The 16,780-nt window shown below is 41.8% G+C and overlaps 1 protein-coding gene across 4 annotated transcripts in view; it reads right to left on the reverse strand.

Annotated features, from left to right (window-relative positions):
- Positions 1-444: 444 nt before the first annotated feature.
- LOC117270712 (transcription factor COE1) overlaps positions 445-16,780 on the reverse strand; it is a 111,351-nt gene continuing 95,015 nt past the window's right edge. For 2 of the 4 annotated variants that reach the window (XM_033648484.2, XM_033648474.2), the window contains exons 12-17: positions 7,825-7,890; positions 7,205-7,367; positions 6,901-7,083; positions 4,760-4,957; positions 2,867-2,935; positions 445-1,423 (exon numbers count right to left, since the gene is read on the reverse strand). In XM_033648484.2, the coding sequence (XP_033504375.1) occupies positions 2,868-2,935; positions 4,760-4,957; positions 6,901-7,083; positions 7,205-7,367; positions 7,825-7,890 (678 nt within the window). In that variant the 3' untranslated portion in view covers positions 445-1,423; position 2,867. The remainder of the gene's footprint in view (positions 1,424-2,866; positions 2,936-4,759; positions 4,958-6,900; positions 7,084-7,204; positions 7,368-7,824; positions 7,891-16,780) is intronic. The other 2 variants (XM_078172530.1, XM_033648494.2) reach the window with 1 other exon arrangement.

Consider the following 16,780-nt stretch of genomic DNA (forward strand, 5'->3'; position numbering starts at 1 on the left):
CAGATTTGAAACCGCAGTGGAAGATGTTTTCACAAAAATTTTTAAGACTCAGTATACATATAATGACATTCTTTGCAGCGCAGCATTTAAGACACACCATTGGATCATTTTCTCACTCAAGTTGTCCATCACACCAGATAAGTGGGCAGGCATCAAAAGAAACACAATCTGATTGGCCGGCTGATGGCAGGAAAAATATAAAGAACACAGCAAACCAAAAGAAAAACCAAACAGAAATAAGAATTTATGTATTAAGACAAACATTTGAGAAGGCAACCCTCACACAACAAAATCAAACTCAAAATGGCAGCAGTCTTTAAGACATGTTCCCCCTCTTATAGAGGTTGCTGTGGCGGTGTCTGACTTTGTAACAGATCGTTTGGTAACAGGGTCGAGGGACGGACTCAGTGGCAGAGTTGTTGGGTCAAATCTTCAACAGTGAAGCTGCTGTTGGCACCCAGTGATCACACACTCATTATGGCCCTTTTACAGTCAGCTCCTCAAATCTGTCCTGAATCTGAACTGCAGCAAGTCTCATTTCTTGAATCTTGCACGGTGGAAATATGTGTCTTCTTGGTTTGTTAGATGACTGAATTTTGTTTCTCTCTGCACTTGAAAGATTTTCTCCTTCTAGAAAATATAGCACACTGGAGCAGCGGTGTAAATGTATGTGAAGCGAGCTCAAAGCAAACATGGCGACTGGCTAAAACTGCAGCATCTCAATCCTTCATCTGATCGATTAAATGCAGAGGAAGACCTCACTGTCTGAGTGTCTGTGCAGAAAGAGTGACGGTGGTGTGGATTTGGCAATGAGAAGTGAAAGTGTGTGTCTGGTTTGGCTTGTCTGTGTCAGCTGGATTCGACCCTATGTGAATCCTGCTGCCTCTTCATCATCATCACCATCATCGTCAGGTATTCTTCACATTATAATCCTTCATTAATGACCAAACTTCATAAATAGAAAATCCCTCATGTGAGATACAGTTAGAGGATGATTATCACACGTTAACTGTTGCACAAAAAGAAAAATCACTCAAGGGAAGAAGTGGATTCTCTCCAAAATAAATACACCTCCTGTGTCCGTGGAGAGTCAAAATGTAGGCGTGGCCGTTCTCCTATAAAAGCATCAAGGTGTACAAAGTCTAAACAACTTATTTCCTCGCAAACAGTCTTTGTCTTTTTTTTGTTCTTCGTCTGTTTTTCTCGTAGTTGTTTTTGTGTTAGAAAGGGCCTGAGTTGGGTTTGTTCCTTCAGATCGGGACAGCTGCTTCCATCCCCGACCGGAGTCTGACTCGCACCGAAATCCTCCGCCAGGATCGGTGTGAGTGTGCTTGGTTCATCTCACACACAGTCTCACACACAAACACACGCACAGTCATGCACTCACACCTTTACATGGGTGGGACGATCATTCCTGGGATTGCTGTTGGGTGGAAAAAGAAACAGAGGGAGAGGAGGGGAGGGGGGAGAGGGAGTGAAAAAACTTTTAAAACACAGCCAAATATTTTTCATCGTCATAAAAAAATTTCCCTCGTAAATACATCAATATGTTTTCCCATCTGTGCAGCTGTGTGACTGCAGCGACATTTAAAACATCAATAGATGAATAAATCAGTAAAATTGAGCGGGGACACATCATATAAGTTGGCTCTTGGTGATGCTCTCTCACACTCACACACACACGCACACGCACACGCACACGCACACACACACATTTAATTCTGTGCGGGAACAGTTGGCGTATTTTACTGTATGTTTGTGTGTGTGCCTGACAGATTGCATCATGGCGTGTGTTGTATTTAAACCCAAGGGATGGGTGTCAACATGTGAGAGGCAGAGCCCAGCCCAAAATCACACACTCACAAACACACACACAAACACACACACACAGCACAGTTGAGAAATGATTAAATATATGTGTTTTATATATTTCATGGTGGGTGAAAACTTTAAAGAGAAAAGAGTTCGTTTTTAGTACCAGTGTGACAAAATACCGCAAAATGTATTGTTTCAGTGGAGGTTTCGTTTTTTCCCCTTTTTTTCTTTTTTGTCTCAGGAGCACACACACACACACACACACACACACACACACGTCCACACACCCACACACACACACACACACCCACACCCACACCCACACCCACACACACACACACACACACACACACACCATAGGGCAGGTATACTGCCAGTATAAACTGTCAAGAGAGTCGAACAGCTGTCATTGTTGATCGCTCCCTAGTAAGCTGCCAGTGTGTGATCACCCAGTGTGTGTGATAGAGGAAAGTGTGTGTGTAAGCTGTAAGTGGGGAGTGTTTATTTCAGCTGTGCTTTGAGGCTGAGCTTTGAGTTCCCACACCCCCGCACATGCTCTTTCTCTCTTTCTCCACACACACACACACACACACACACGGAAAATCAAGAGCAAATGCACACACAGCTAAACAAAACCGGTGATGTTGAGAAATAAATCCTCTCTGCCAAATGTCTTTTTTTGGGGGTTTCTGTAAATATCTAACTTCCTGTCTTTTTTTCCCAGCCAATAGAAAGACAGGGGGTGTTACCAGGCAACAGAATAGCTGCATCTGTGCTGTGGGATGAGATGTGGATGGAAAAGTTAAGGAGGAGGAGGATGGAGAGGTGATGATGAGACAGAGGGAAGATGGAGACTGAAAAAAATGAAAGTACGAGATGAAAGGAAAGTTGAGGGTAAAAAGTCAGGAAAGTGAGTGATAGATCAGAAACAGGGATAAATAATGTCTCACGTGCAAGACAATCATCACTTGATTGAAATAAGTCAGTTTAATGAAAGTTGCAAATGCAATTAGTCAACAAAGTTGGAGGAAGAGAAAGTTGAGGGACATACTTCAGGTGAAGGCCAGGCCTTGTAGAGAGCTGGCTGTTGAGTACTTGCTAGAGTCCACAAATGTTTGATCTGGTAGAGACACAGGCAGAAGACAGACAGGGGCAGAGTCACGACAAAGGAAGGGTGTAAGGTCAGAGGAATAAAAAGAGGGAAGGGTTATAAGTCAAGAGAAAAGACAGGAGGGAGGACAGAGAATGAAACAAACTGTCAATCCAAAGGGTGAAGTCATACAAGTTGACTTGGATAAAATTGTCCATATTGTCCTCTGCATGACAGATTTAACAGACAAACCTCTCATAATAGTTTACACATATCTTGTTGTTTTGGTATGCTGACACACTGACATTTAACAGATATAATGTTTTTCATGTTAACCATCTTTAACCCTGTTTACACTTGGATTCCTCCACGGGGTTATCTTGATCTATATTGTCCTGTTCTGAGAAGCACCGACCTCCAATTGCGGAAGGGCTGAAGCGCAAGAGATTCCCTCTACCTGTTTACACTTGGTTTTAAAATGCTTCTTGCACGATCAGAGCTCAAGTGGACAGCACTAAATACAAATGTAAATGACCACCAAGACACATTGTGATCCAATCACTTAAACCACTTGCCAAGGTAGTCTGGGGTGCGTCTGACCACGTATGTTTTGTGTCCTGATGCGTCCCTGACACAGACTACGTCATCAATACAGGATGTAGTGGTTGTTTTGCTGCTCTATAACTTGCCCATTTCACAACTAGTTGGATGAAGTGTTGCGTGAAGTATTTTGCCCTATGAAAGGAGACATGTTGAATTCTACTGACAGCGATATCTCCAGATGTAACGAAACATCATGCTGTTGTGACTATTGAGAGCGTGGACATAATAATTCTTGCGCAGGGATACTTAACTTGCTTTGCCTGGGGCCACTTATGCAAAATGACAGGAGGCCAGAGGCCAGTTAATAAACAGATATTAATTAGTCTGGACCTCTGCCGGGGGGTCCTGGGGAGCCTTCCTGGGCATTTTTGTTAAATAAACAAACTCTATTTTGATGATTTTAATGCACTTTAGCATCTTATTTACATGAAAATTAAAAAAAAAAACAACCTAGTGTCAATCAATTTATTTTGATAGTAAAATTAGAAAATGGTCTGTGGCCATCAAGCACCCCATTGTGGACCTGATTTGGCACCCAGCCTGCAAGCTGAATATCACTGTTCTAATGAAAGTGATGTAGGCAGCAATGAAATCTGAACATAGGAGGTCAGCTGGACACATGACAGACACAACTGTAAACGGTGATGTGTCTAGGCTGTGTCCAGGTCATCAGAATGCATTTTAAACCCAAGTGTAAACAGTGTTTTAGCGTAGTCTGTAAACATGTTAACATTTGCTACGTAGCAAAAAACACCATGTGGCACTGAGGCTGATGGGAATTAGCTGTGCAGGTATTTGGTCATAAACCAAAGTGCTGGATGAACTAGACCAAACTAAATTAAATGAAAAGGGATCAGCAAAGTTATTACAGTTCATCCTGAGGGGAAAAATGAATGCGTGTTTGAAATTTCATGGCAATCCATTCAATACTTGTGGAGAAATTTTCAAAAAAAAAAAAAAAAAGTCTAATGGGGTCTAATGGTGGCACTAGAGGAAAAGTCAAATGACCACCAAAGTTGTTACGATTCACCCATTAGAGACCATAAATGTCTGCACAAATGTTCATGGCAAATCCATCTAATGGTTGTTGAGGTATTTCAGTCTGGACCAAAGTGCTAAGTGGTAAGAATATATGCTCATACTGACTGATCAGACAAGGACGTGACAGGGACTCTAATGGCAGTATATCTGCTGGGGAAGTCCTCCTGCTAAGCATCCCCTGACTGACTGACTGTTGTCATGGTAAATTACCTTGGAGCCCGTTGCCATTGGCGCTGGTACAGGAGGGTGGAGGGGAGGAGGAGGGCCTGACCACTGGAGCGAAGGCGGACTTCTGCTTAACGGCCGCCGACACCATGTTGGCCGGAGAGAAGGAGAAGACGCCAGAGGAGGAGGAGCAGTTGGAGGGGAGAGAGGTGGAGGAGGCCATAGTGGGACTGGAGGGGACAACTGGGGTGGTGGTAATTAAATTTTTTTAGCGGAGAGCAGAAAAATAGGGAGAAAGGGATGAGAGAGATGGGATGGAGAAGACAAGGGTGGATGAGGAATGAAGGGTGAAAATAAAGGAAAGAGACAGATTATGGTTACTGTATTGAACATGAGGCTCCAACTTATTGTCTCATCAATTACATTCAAAATTCTGTACAATGTGTGATGCATAATGATATACATTACATGTTGGGTCAAAGAAATTTGACTTCGATATGTGACAAAAAGTGGCTTGAAATTGGCCTTTTGGGAATAAACAATATGACCAAAAGTCTGTAGACAACCCTGTCCACATATGTTTGTGTTTAAAGGCCCAAACACACCAAGCTGACTGCAAAGAACTGGTGGCAACGAAGGCCGACTCTTGCGTCTCCTCAGGTCACTTAAATCTTAGCCAAAAAGTTGCACTTCAGCACACAGCAGAGACGACAGCTAACAGCCAACTAGTATGTATGTTCTCTGCCTGCGTGAGAGGAAATAACAAACCATTTCTGCCAATAACGTTCGACTAGCGCTGAAGGTGAGGGACACCCCACAAAAATTAGGGCAACAGACACTTACAGATGATTTTTTCCCCATTAAAGGTTTGTTTTGGGGGAGTTTTTCCTTTTCCACTGTGAGGGTCCAAGGACAGAGGATTGTCCTACGCTTTAAATCCCTCTAAGTCTAATTGTACTTTGTGTTATTGGACTTTATAGATCAAATTGAAATTGAAATTACTCTTTGTACAGCCCTTTCAAGCATGCTTTGTGATTGGGCTACAATGAACTTTGACTGGACTAATCTGTAAAGCACTTTGAGTTGCCTTTGGGTATGAAATGTGCTATATAAATAAATGTGCCTTGTCTTGCCTTGCCTCATCGATGACCCAGCATTGACCAATAGCCCATCATCGGCTTAGTGTGTCAAGGCCCTTTGTCAGGGGTTGTTTTCTTGGTTTGGGTTAGGCCCTTTAGTTCTGATGAAGGGAAATCTTACTGCTGGCAACAGTTTGGGGAAGGCCCTCAAGTGTTTTAACATGACAATACCCCTACACACAAAGCCAGGATCATAACGAAAGAGTTTGGTGTGAGAGAACTTGACTGGCCTGCACAATCCTGACCTCAACCCTGTCCAACACCTTTGGGATTGATTTTAACAACCAGACTGTGAGCCAGGCCACTGCTCGAGCTTACTGATGCTCTTGTGGCTGAATCGAAGAAAGTCCCTGCAGCCAGGTTCCAAAATCATGTCGAAATTTTTCCCAAAGAATGGGAGGCTGTTACGGAGGCATATTGATGCCTGAATGTGATGTTTATAAATCACATGTTAATATTCATGTTCATATTCACCTTTAGCCATGTAGTGTATTTTTAAATTGTGGCTTAAAATGATCTTTTATAAGAAGTGACACCTAAAGGTTCCACTCTTCCAAAGTCAGATCTTCATTTTCCATCATCACCATCAGTGAGAAAAATATCAGCAGGCAACATCTCAATGAACCCTCCTTCCTCTCTCCCTCTTTCTGCTAAATGGAAAAAAGATGCAATTAACCAACAGAGAGAAGGGAGGTGTGGTTGTCAGATGAAAGGAAGCAAGGGAAGGAGGGAGGAGATGGACGGAGGACAAAATGGAGTTGGTGATTGTTTTTGAAGACACAGAGACAGAAAGCCCCATGGGGGAATCTCCACTCGGCAGATCTGAGACTTTCACTTCCTGTCCACGGACGTGTGTAGGTACAGTGTGTAAGATCTGCATGCATGTATGCAGTGCTGAACACATGTAATCAAACTGGTAGCTGTGTAACTGCATTTTGAAGTAGCTCGGTGGCAGCTAAATGACTCTATAATAGGTAACATCAGTACAGTGTGAGTGTGTGTGTGTGTATTCATGTCTGTAAAGTAAATGCACACATGCACACTCACTAGCATAAGGCGAGTTGGCTGCAGAGCCGTTGAGGAAAGTGGGCGAGCCTCCCAGGTTGGTCATGCCGGTGTTGTTAGCGTAGCCGTTCATGGTGCTGGTGACTGAAGTGTAGCCGGTCTGCTGAGGCGTGGAGCTGGGCACGTAACCATGAGGAGACACACTACTGCTGCTGCGCACAAAGCCTGCAGGACGTGTGGGGGAGAGGAAGAGGAGCATGAGGTGAATGGTCGAAGTGAAGTGAACGCAGATCATTCAGGTAGTATCTTTGTTGTAAAGTGGTGATGTGCATTTGAAAAGTCTTACCCTGATTGCCCTGCGGGGGTTCCGAGACGTTGACAGACAGCTGCCCAGTGAAGGAGTTGACCCCCATCATGCTGCCGTGGGTGGAGCCGGAGAGCTGGGTGTGTCCTCGTGGAACGCTGTAGAGAGCTTCTGCAATGTCTGCCGCACGCTTCAGGATGATCTCCTACAGGAAGAGAAAAGCATTAAGATTGATGACAACAAACAGGACAGGTAAAATAACCTGCATTCTAATACCCATACTATTGTTTAGTATACCAGAAAATATACCAAAAGCTCAATGACAGTTTATTGACAGCTGACAATGATGGATGACAATGAATTCATGTGCAAGTACCACATATTTTTTGCACGTCGTGGGTATAATCAATGCATCAATATCCCTTAATTTCGCACTACAAACTGCGTCGAAAATATGAGCAAGAGGGTTAAAGTTCATGATGAAGTTGTACGTCCTAACTGTGTGTACACTCCATACAACAGTACTTTCACAAATGCAGTACGCAGTGAAACCAAAAAGAAAAAGTATAAAGGAATGGAACATGTTAATTCTCTTCACTGTCCTTGTGGATATTTGTGTGTGTGTGTGTGTGTGTGTGTGTGTGTGTTTCTGTGTTCCTTACCTGGTTATTGTGGGGCAAACCATAAAGGGCTTCTACCAGGTCGGCTGCTCTCTTCAAAATAACTTCCTGAGAGAAACACAGAAAAAGAAGGCAGCAGTATTAGCCTCAGTTTGTACTCAGTTCTTTCTTGGGAAAAACATCAAAATTCATCAATAAGTTACATCAAGGTTTTAGATGCATGTGAAGATATAAAGGCAGATGCACAATCACACATAAAATCACACACATAAAAGTTATTAAAAAAAACAACAAAACGCATGTGCAGCCTCCTTTCTCCCCCCAACGCACCATCACCCAACATCCATTTCACCATCTATTCATGATAAACAAATTGCTCTTCACTCCTTTTAAAGGCAGATTATCTGCTGTCAAGTCAAGTGCTTTTATGTGTCTTTTTTTCCCTTTGTGTCTAAATGACATCTTAAAGTGACAGGCATTTAAAATATACTCTAAAGTAAATCTAAAGTGCTCTGTAGGCTCTTCTGCTGTGCACTGCTGTTCAAATGAGACCACAATGATCCAATGTGAGCCATTCTGGAGTGACAGCCCTTTAAAGGATAACATCTTAGATTTTTTTCCCTATATTCTATGATCTAAAATTCTCCTAACAGTGTTTGTAAAGATGAACAGCTTTGCGGCAAGAAGGACTGGATTTGGCTTGGAGTTCGCTTGCGTTTATTGTTATCAGTTATTGCTAAATGTGATGTTTCAATGTCCTCCTCCACCTCTTTTGCTTCCCGCGGTCCATTTTCACCTTTCCCTCCACCACTCCAATCTTCCCACATTGGGAATTGCCCTTCTTGTATTCCCCACCCACCAAACCCTTCAACAATTTTCTCTTTTTCCCAGTCTCTTTATTGTTTCTCTTCTCTTCCTCAGCCGCCCACCCTCTCAGCCTCTCCCTCTTCCTCTCTCGGCTCCCACCCCGGGGTCTAAGGTGTCTTGTTTAACAGTTAATGTGTTGTCGTTTCCACAGCGTGAGGCCGCCCGGCGACAGAGAGAAAATTACTCTGTGCTTCACAGTATTAACCTGCACTGTGTGACACACACTCACACACACACACTTATGGTTGGCTGCATGTGTGCTCCTTTTGAGTTTGTGCCTGGTGGAACATATTGCCTCTCCATCAGTGTGTGTGTCTGTGTGTGAGTGTGTGTGTGTGTGATGATATGAGAGGTCACAGAGCCAGTCAGCAGTTTTAGTGTGCCTGTCCATGGTGCTAAATTCAATCTTTTACACATTATTATGGCCAGGCTGGCTCTCTGTTAACCTCTCATTATTAGACTGTTGAGCTGAGTGGCTTACACACACACACACACACACACACACACACACACATATATACTCACTCCCAGAAACCTGATCCTAAATGTTCGAGCGGTTCCAGTAAGGCGGTAGCTGATAAACGGGAAGGAAAGATGATCCTCTAGTAACATCATCATTATCAGGTCTGCAGGCTTCTGCTACTAAATCACTCAAAGCCTCTGACTGCTGGGATCGATGCACTTTGAATACTCTGCCTGTTTACGTCTCTTCATATTTAGACACACAGCTACTCGAATCACCTAATTAATCTCTCCCAGGTTGCGTCTGTAAATAAGAACGCATTGTTTGTCGGATTACCTCCTGCTCAATACGAATGAATAATGCTTCCAGCTGCATTGTGTTGATATGAATGAGAATGAAAGTGCTGTTGTCGATCTTGTGGGCATCATTTGTGTTTCAAAACTGATTAAAAAGTCTAAAATAATCCAGCTTTGATGTCCTGAGGGCCTAAACTTTTGTTAATAGGATCGCCTGCAGCAACAACAAAAATACATCTAATTGTAGCAACAAAATCAAAATGAAATCGGGGAGTAAATAGATCTTTCAGGTATCAGTTAGTGCCACAATACAGCAAAAATGTTATCTGTGTCCTTGATGTAATGATTTGCATGTCAATAGGTATCTATGTGCCCGGGTTAAAACTGAGATACTCGGTTGAAAAGTGAATATATTTTACATATCAGGCACTGATGATAGAAACTGTTGTTTCAACAGCCTTTTTAAATTTAAATTTTAAATTTCAATAGGTCCCAAATCAGTAATGCCGCCAAGGGGTGGCCAGGGGAGGGCAGAGCCACCCTCGCTAACCCCCACCCTCGTGAAAATAATTGAAAATAATTGGAGGCCCCTGTGTGGTGTTTTCAAACTTTATTCAGCTTGTTCACAGTAAATGTTTAGTTCTTAAAAACCACTGTACTCCTTCAGTTAAAGTTGTATCTTTGTCTTTTTAAGAAAATGTAGCCTACTTGAACAATGAATCACCTGACATGTACATACAGACACATAACATTAAAACAGGATTGCTGTGGAAATCAAAATGTGTCAGAACTAGCATTTGCACATCAGATCATTTGTACATTAACTGCAAGACAAGAAACCAAAGTATATCATTATGCAATTCCTTTACTCTCACACTGACATAGTTTTCAGCTAGCCTATATGCAATGTTAGGGCAGTTCTACAAACCAATCTTGCTGCCTTCTGGCTTCAGGTATGCCGCTTGCAGTCGGACACGCTTGAATTGACCAAAAAAAGGAAGGGGAAAAAAAAAGGAAGGGAGGGATCCCATGAGAATTGTATAAAAATGAACTTATTTATTCTAGAAGAAATGCGAAAATATTCTCACACAACAGCCCCAATTGACTATATAAAAAATAAACGAAAAAACGGCTTCAAGCCTCTAAGACAACCTATTTAAGGACAAATCAAATGCGGTCAAAAAACTGTGTAGTGCCGCTCTATCTGAGCCAACCTGAGTCCCAAATTACCTGACAAGATATGAAAAATTTCTGGGGGTTCACCTGTCCCAAATATACCTTAAAGTGTGGTCATTGAAAATCTGTTTTAACCCCAAAATTTCAACCCTGTTAGATAGTTTCTGCCCCTACTCCAACTCCCGACCTCTTAGACCCACAGAACAATGTCCAACGACTGAGGCTGGTGGGTAAGGGAAATCGTTCCTTTGCAGTAGCTGCTCCAGAGCTCTGGAATAACCTTCTGCTTTCAATCAAATGCCCCCCTCTATTGACACTTTTAAGACAAATCTTAAAACGTGCATGTTTTCTTTGGCCTTTGATTGTTTGTAGTGGTTTTGATATTTTAGTATTTTATTACCTTTTTTATGTATGTAATTGTTCTTACTAGTGTTATATTTGTTTCATATTTGTGTGTCATTCTTTTAATCTGTACAGCACTTTGGTCAGCTGCGGTTGTTTTTAAATGTGCTCTTATAAATAAATTTGATTCTGTTCCTTTTTCAGAAAAAATATTGATCATTTACAAACATACATAAATTATTTTGGCTCTCCCTCTTTCTGTCTGTCTCTCTGTCTCCCTCTGTTTATCATTTTGTCATTTAAATTGTCTATACTGCAATTGTATTTTGTTGATCTGTTCTGGACGCAAAACATGCATTGCATGTCTGTCTGTCCTGAGAGAGTGATCCCTCCTTGGCTGCTCTTTCTTATCTGCTGTGACGGTCCAAGGACAGAGGGACGAGTCAAATTGTGATTTGTGATATTGGGTTATATAACAAAATTGAATTTCAACATTCCGAGACATCTAAAATACATTGCACCAAATTTTGTCCAGGGATGAAGTTCAATCTCGACCTTTACAGTAGTAGTTTGACAAGATAATCTTAATTTCAGGTACTCTTACTATCTTTTTCCAGCATATTATGGCCTTCATCAGCAAATGAAGTCTGCTCGGTATGTAAGAGGACAAATTTAGTCTAGTTCTGACCTGGATGTCACGATATGCAAATCACCAAATCAGTGCTTTAACTGGGTTATGTTGAGATTGACCCTCTCCCTCACGTTTCTGTCCATCACCTGCTGTCTGGGTTTACAGTAGATCATGATGAATTATGACAACAGAGTGACAGGAACCAACTCTGAAACGTGTCTTTTTTAATCACAGATTGCTGCCTTTTTTTCTTTGATTCCTGTAATTGCTGCAATAAAGCCTGATTTTAAAGCTTTAATCTAAAAGTAAAACATTCGCCTTGATTCATGTCGTGGTCCTACACTGTCTTTATCTGCTGTCAAATATTTATGGAATATACGCCTGACATGTAGCTGTCATTGTCATGTCTTGTCAGTCTTTAAAAATAATTTTCAAACTGAAAGCCTTGAGTTTATTTAACTCATCATCAAGACTTTTTTTAGTGTAATCTATTCTTGTCTGTTTCAGGTATGCAGACAGACAGTGAAGAAGAGGATGAGTGAAAGAAAAGACAGATCTGCTGGCAGGGAGAAAGAATAACAGGAGGTGTCTAGGTGCTTTTACTGTCTGAGTTATGACCAGCCCTAATGTGATAACCATACATTACACACACTCTCTTTCACACACATACACACACACACACACACGAACGCACACACATATGTTGTATGCATTAGGACCAGGAAATGCTGAGCTGAGTATCTGTGGGGTCAGATGTGTGTGTGATGTGCGTGTGCCAGGCCAGCACAGACATGACACACACATGACTTATTCCTCCCTAATGCTGGTACATTAGCCGCTTGATCCGCTTCTAATGTCCCATTAGGGATGCCGTACATGCAGGGTCACACCTTGCTCAGAGATGATGTCATACTGTACATATAGGCTCAGAGGGATGTGGGCCACAATCACACAGATACACAAAAGTATTGATATGTGCGCGTGCACACACACACACACACACACACACACACACACACACACACACATCCTCTGGGGAACATCTTCTAATATGTTGATGGTGTTAGAATGTGTGGTTTCAGATTTCCTCTCTTCGCACTGCTGGACATCGACATGTGAGTTTAAGTGCATGTATATATTGAGATGGTTTCATCTCTGTGTGTTCATGCATCACTAGGATTACTCATTTTGGTGAAGCTGATGACATGACCTCAGTACAATGCATGACATCATAAAAATGAGTCGCGTACAGATGTCAGCTGTGTGAGTCACCAGAGGAAGTCACCAGTCTAACGGGGGTGACACACACTGGTCAACCGTTCAAACCTTCACTGAGAAACACACATTTCTGCACATAATGATTCCTTCTGAGAAATAATTACCTCCAGTATAACTAAATAAATCTGACTGTTCTTTTAAGTTACACCAACAGACTGGTGCTTCCATGGTGCTTCTTTTTTCTAGGGATCACAAGTCAAGTTTACATTTGAATATAACGCAGATTTTAAGATGAAGAAGAAGAAGAAGAAGAGGGGAAAACATTAGGGCTGTCACAATAGCTGCAAAATTGCTATACCACAATATTGACAAGCCAACCGCAGGAGATGGCAGCCAATGCCACTACTGCTATGTTCATACTTTTTCTATGTTTCATGGGAGCAACCCGTACATACACTATGCTGCAAATGCCAGCAGCGGGACAAACTGCTGAGCATCTATTGTGCACTGAGTGCTGCACATATGCTGTTTTTTTGCAGTTTGCTTCGAGTTTGTTTTAAAACTGCGTCCATCAGAATAAATGAAGTAATTTGCAAAAACAACAGAAAGTGGTGGTAATATCATATTTCGCACTCTTGAGCCACCCTTAATAACCGCAGGGGAAATTCCTCTACCATGACAGCCCTAAAAATGAGATGACTTAATTTAAAGAGAACGAGTCAGCTCTGAAATGATGGAAAACAGGGTGGAAAATACAAGAAAAAAATAAATCTGGCATTTATGACTGTTTTATGTGTTACTTGGAGGAACACTGATGTTTTCCTCAATTTAAGATTCGTCAGTATTTTCATCATGATTTATTTGCGAAAATGCCTTCTCAATGCACTTTGTAGCATTTTGGTTTTATTTTTGTTCACAAACTTTTTCACCTCCGCTAAGACTAATTTTTCCACTCAGGTTTTTATAAGCACAAATTAAAAACGTACATAAAAATAGGTGAAAGGAAACAAAATCTGGGTTCATAGTGGGTGCTGGTGAAATCATCCGATTTTATTCATTAAGTTACAGAAAATATTCCAAAACCTGAGAGGGCGGCTATTGTCTTTCAGTGCTGTTTTATTTTTTCTTCCATCATTTATCTGCTGCAGCGAAGAGGGCTAAAAGCCAAGAGAGGTGATTGATTTCTTTTTGCATCCAAAGAGGCATTTCTGCCTCTTACGCTCTTAGTTACTGGCTGATCGCCCACACAAGAAGATCAGCAGCAGATTAGAGTATAAAAATGGTTTCATAGCCAAATCCAGTTCTTGATTATTAAACATGCATTAAAAAGAAATGGCTATTTGTTGCAGCATTTGTATTACTAGTGTTTGTGCACTGAGAAGCTCCAGGTCTGGGAGTGTGCACAGTAACTGGGGCATAAAAAAGCTGGAGTCCCACGGAAAAGTCCCTGATATACCAACAAATAAGTACCAGACTGTTCCATGTAACTCTAAAGTGTTTCAAATGGGACAATGAAAACACAAGCGGGAATTCACAAGGAATGGATTTCGGCCACTGATTGCACCATCAGTTGTGCATCACTTGCAACCACCATATGTCTCATCTCAAGGTCCGAGTCACACTAATGATATTACAGCACAAAAATACGCATTAGGTTTTGCAGCTGACTGCAGTTATCCATGTGGCAAAGTATAAGCCTTTGCGCCAAGAACACAGTAGGCAGAACAATGGCAGAAAAAGAAAAGTAAAGTGACATTTTCAGATAGCAAGCTGCAGGTCCTGACCGACAAGGTGTGGCGGTTCAGGCGAGAAACTGAAACATGACAGAGAATTAATGTGTTTGGTAATTTTATTTAATATCCCAGTTTGCCAGTGCAGAAAATGTGTGCATATTACTGAAATACACACAAACAGCAGAAGAGCACTGAGATGCGATTCGCTTTGCAGCACAGTCACAGGTGCATCTTACCCTTTGCAGATGCTTTGAGAATTACACAGCTTCTTTTTGTCTTGTGCAGGTTTAGTGGCCGCAAAAGCCGCACAAACCTTCTGTGAATTCGCCCTTATGTGTTTTCAGGCTTCTCTGTACATATGTGTGTCACTGTGTGCAGTAAGTGTATGTGCACATATGGATGGATTCAGAAGAGATGAGAGTGACACAAACTGGCAGTTGAACATTAGTGTGTGTGTGTACGTGTGTGTGTGTGTGGCAAGCAAAATCCCCTCAATGTTCACTGAACAATTAAAGAATTGGCTGTCCACTGGTAATCCTCTCATACACTCCACTGCCCCGTCTGTCTGCCTGTCTGTCTGTCTGCCTGTCTGACTGACTGTCTGCCTTCTTCATAGTACCTGTAGCAAACTCTCATAACTTCAATAAAAAGGCCAATCGATACTCGCAATGAGCAGGCAAGTGTGTGTGTGTGGCGCCAATCACAACACCCGGTATATTCAGTCAGCCACCCATATCAATACACGCACACACACACCACATACACACATGCAACAAACATTTTCATATCATTACAACATGCATCCAGCATCCAAATAAATACAGATGAGACAAATACATTTACAGTCTCTCTCTTTCTATCTTTCTCACACACATACACACACACACACACACACACACACACACACACCCAAGTTACTGCTGGTGGGCAGCAGCAATAAAGTCGCAGGGTTCGATCGACCACTAGTCTACACCATGATGAATTACCCAGGAACGTACATATAAATGCATGCATGCACACACTCACACACACACACACACACACACACACACAGACAAACACATACATACATGTAAGAAGAACATTGCTCTAAACAGGGACCTTCGACTGTACGACACAGTTAGCAGCAAAAAGAAGGAGACATCAGACGTCCAACTTGTGTGTTCAGAGAAAGTTTCAGCTTAAGTCTGAATCAAAATCTAACAATGTGCTCTTGATTTCGTCATGATGGAAAAGCTTTGAAAGTTACCCAACATTTTGGCACCGAATCATCTTTCTATCGTCCGTTGGTTGGACCTGATACTCGACTGATGCATCCAGCTACCCTGGTGGCATATCCAGCAGCTCGGTGGTTCTTCTTGTAATTCTGCCTGGAAATATCTTGTGTGACATCATGTTGCTTTTCATAAACCTGACTGGTTATCCACGGGAATAAGAAAAATACAAACAGGTCCAGTAAGGTTCAGAGCCAATGTAGTTTTTTAATAATGCTAAAGTGCTTAATGGTAGACTGGGGTCAGACGTGATATCAATATTTGGTTCTTAAGGTATTTATGGACCCATTAAGTACAAGTAACATGCTCATTTGTTTTATTTCACCTGACAAGCACAGCCACCAGAGAAAGTATTTGCCACTATTAAAATGTTAGAGTAAATGTTAAAGTCCCCATGAAATCAAAAATACATTTTCTCAGTTTTAATCCTGTGTCCCTATGTTAACTGATCACTTATCTCTTGTTACATGCCAGACAGGCAGGGTCGGCACCGAGGAATCAGTCTGAGAGTGAACACTGCAAAGTCTTGGATGGGAATGCCGAAGAACAATCAGGCAAAGATTGTCTGTGAGGCTGGGGTAAATATACTGGCTGTGTGTAATCAGGAGCAGGTGAAGAAGCTGCTTTGATGAGGTGGGAAATTATTGAACGGGAAATGGGTGACTGGGCAGGCAGATGTGAGCAGGTGACCAATAATGCAGAACTGCGACAGTAACTGGACACCACTCAAATATTCAGTTTCATAGGGAAATACGTCACAGCACAGAAGCTTAAGATGCTCCAACTTCTATGTCGCAGGAACTTTAACTCTCTTTAGGTCACTGTTACAATGTCATACTGGGTATTCTGGCTTACTGTATGCATTTGTGCTATCTGTGTGGGGGTGTAATGCAAAAACATAATACCAAGAATAATAAAGGAAAAAAAAGAAATGATAATAAAAGAAAAATAGCTAACTAGTTATGTATCAACCACACTTTTTCCACACTCCTGTATGC

This window comes from Epinephelus lanceolatus, chromosome 11 (assembly GCF_041903045.1).
Source record: "Epinephelus lanceolatus isolate andai-2023 chromosome 11, ASM4190304v1, whole genome shotgun sequence".
NCBI lineage: Eukaryota > Metazoa > Chordata > Actinopteri > Perciformes > Serranidae > Epinephelus > Epinephelus lanceolatus.